This window comes from Penaeus monodon, chromosome 33, assembly GCF_015228065.2.
Source record: "Penaeus monodon isolate SGIC_2016 chromosome 33, NSTDA_Pmon_1, whole genome shotgun sequence".
Lineage (NCBI taxonomy): Eukaryota > Metazoa > Arthropoda > Malacostraca > Decapoda > Penaeidae > Penaeus > Penaeus monodon.
Window position 1 is genome coordinate 21,424,761 of NC_051418.1, and position 1,731 is coordinate 21,426,491.

The 1,731-nt window shown below is 46.9% G+C and overlaps 1 protein-coding gene across 1 annotated transcript in view; it reads right to left on the minus strand.

Moving 5' to 3' along the window:
- Window positions 1-328: 328 nt before the first annotated feature.
- LOC119594136 overlaps window positions 329-1,731 on the minus strand; it is a gene marked incomplete at its 5' end in the record, with an annotated part of 1,736 nt that continues 333 nt past the window's right edge. Inside the window, 3 exon segments of the mRNA XM_037943202.1 lie at window positions 329-795; window positions 797-1,153; window positions 1,495-1,675. Of these exon segments, the coding sequence (XP_037799130.1) occupies window positions 400-795; window positions 797-1,153; window positions 1,495-1,675 (934 nt within the window).

Here is a 1,731-nt window from a genome sequence, read left to right on the forward strand (position 1 = left end):
CTAAACATTTCAGTGGTTGAAACTTTATCTTATATTTTTGAGTTTTGCAATACTGCCGTTATGAACATAATTAAATTGTTATATATATTACATTGTAAACATTTTTGTGGGTCCATTACTTAATTTTAGCAAGGTAATTTCTATGATCAGTTCGGATAAAAGTGGAACTGATAATTTCTGCACTGAAGTGAAACTACTTTCATTATTTATACAATGAATAAATGAATGCGCTGTATGATTATTTTGAAATCGAGAAGTAAACGAGTTATTTGAAAATTGTTATTATACAAAAAATCATATGTAATTGTTGTGAGAATAATACAAGATGTCAGGTTTTCCCAATTTATTTATGGCTTCACGACGTTGCATTCCGAATTACGAAAATAACACGACGTGTTCCTACGCCTCTCCTTGGTTCTTGACAATGTCAGCGATACACTTGTCGAGCTCCGTTACCTGCTTTACGAAGTCGCCGTTCTGAAGGAGGCGAGCCAGAGCGACCAGGCTGTGACGTAGCTCCTCCTTCGTCCTGCCTGTGCCCTTCGCCACCGCAGCCGCAGCCACTTCAACGTCCTCCTCTACAAATCCTTCATCGAGGAAATAGGCGAGGGGCACTTTGCGGTGGCACAGGCGGCCGGCGACGAGGTGGAACAGGGTGACCGAGGTCTTGGTGCACTCGCGGACCGGGAAGTAGAGTCCACAGGTGAGCTGGCCGGTGCAGTCCCTCCCCAGCAGCGTTTTGAAACCGTAGACGAGGTTCCTTCTTTCCGCTATGTCAACGCTGGAGAGGAAAGGGCCTCGAGATGTGGATCAGGTTATTAAAGTTTCGAGGCGGCTTTCCCTCCCGCTCCTCCGTCACTTCCCACACCACGAAAGATGGGTTGTTCGGTTGGTACTTGTAGCGGAAGGTCCTGGAGACCTCAGCGCGGGCCGTGCTGCCTCGGATAGGACCCGACTGCGGCGCGAGACCGTCCTCCATCACAGTCACGGGATGGCCGACGTGGTAGCCCGGGTCGAAGAGCATGACTCCCGGACGGGCGCACACGCTCACCCTCACACACAGCATCACATGTTCTTTCATACTGGTAGTGTTGGGCGGGACACTGCCGGAGCAATACCAGTCCACGTCCACCACTTCTTCCTCACAAGAAACCTAATATAGACGATACTGTTAGTAATAATAATTAACGAGTTTAACCCCTTGTGGTGGTACAGTGGTTCCTCTGTGACCTGCCACATCTGGGCCTCTGGTCAGAGGCCCGGACACGCTGCAGTGAGGGGGTTCCCATCAGCCCTGTCTGCGGGTGAAGGGAGAAATATTTTTTTCCTAGTTCTAAATCAAGTGCATAGGAATTTTAAATATATTTATTTCCAAGTCTTTGCTGCATGATAAAGATGTTACTTTGATTTTTTTTTTAATAACATAAAATATTTTAGTATTGACTTAAAGCGATTTGCACAAGAACTGATGTGCAATTCTTTCATGATTCTTACCTGGTATGTGGCATCCTTCAAGCCGGGATAAAGAACCTCGAGGGGAGAGAGTCTGGTGGCGAGGTCACCCGCTAACCCGACGCAGGTGTAGCGACCCGGCACGAGTGGGGGGTCGTAGTCACGGTAGAATTCCTTCAGATCGTCATATTCCTCTTGAGACGCTAGGTATTCCTTACTAAAGCTGTAAGTTAAATACTATTAGAACATCGCCATTCGGGCAAGGTCGAAATCAATTTA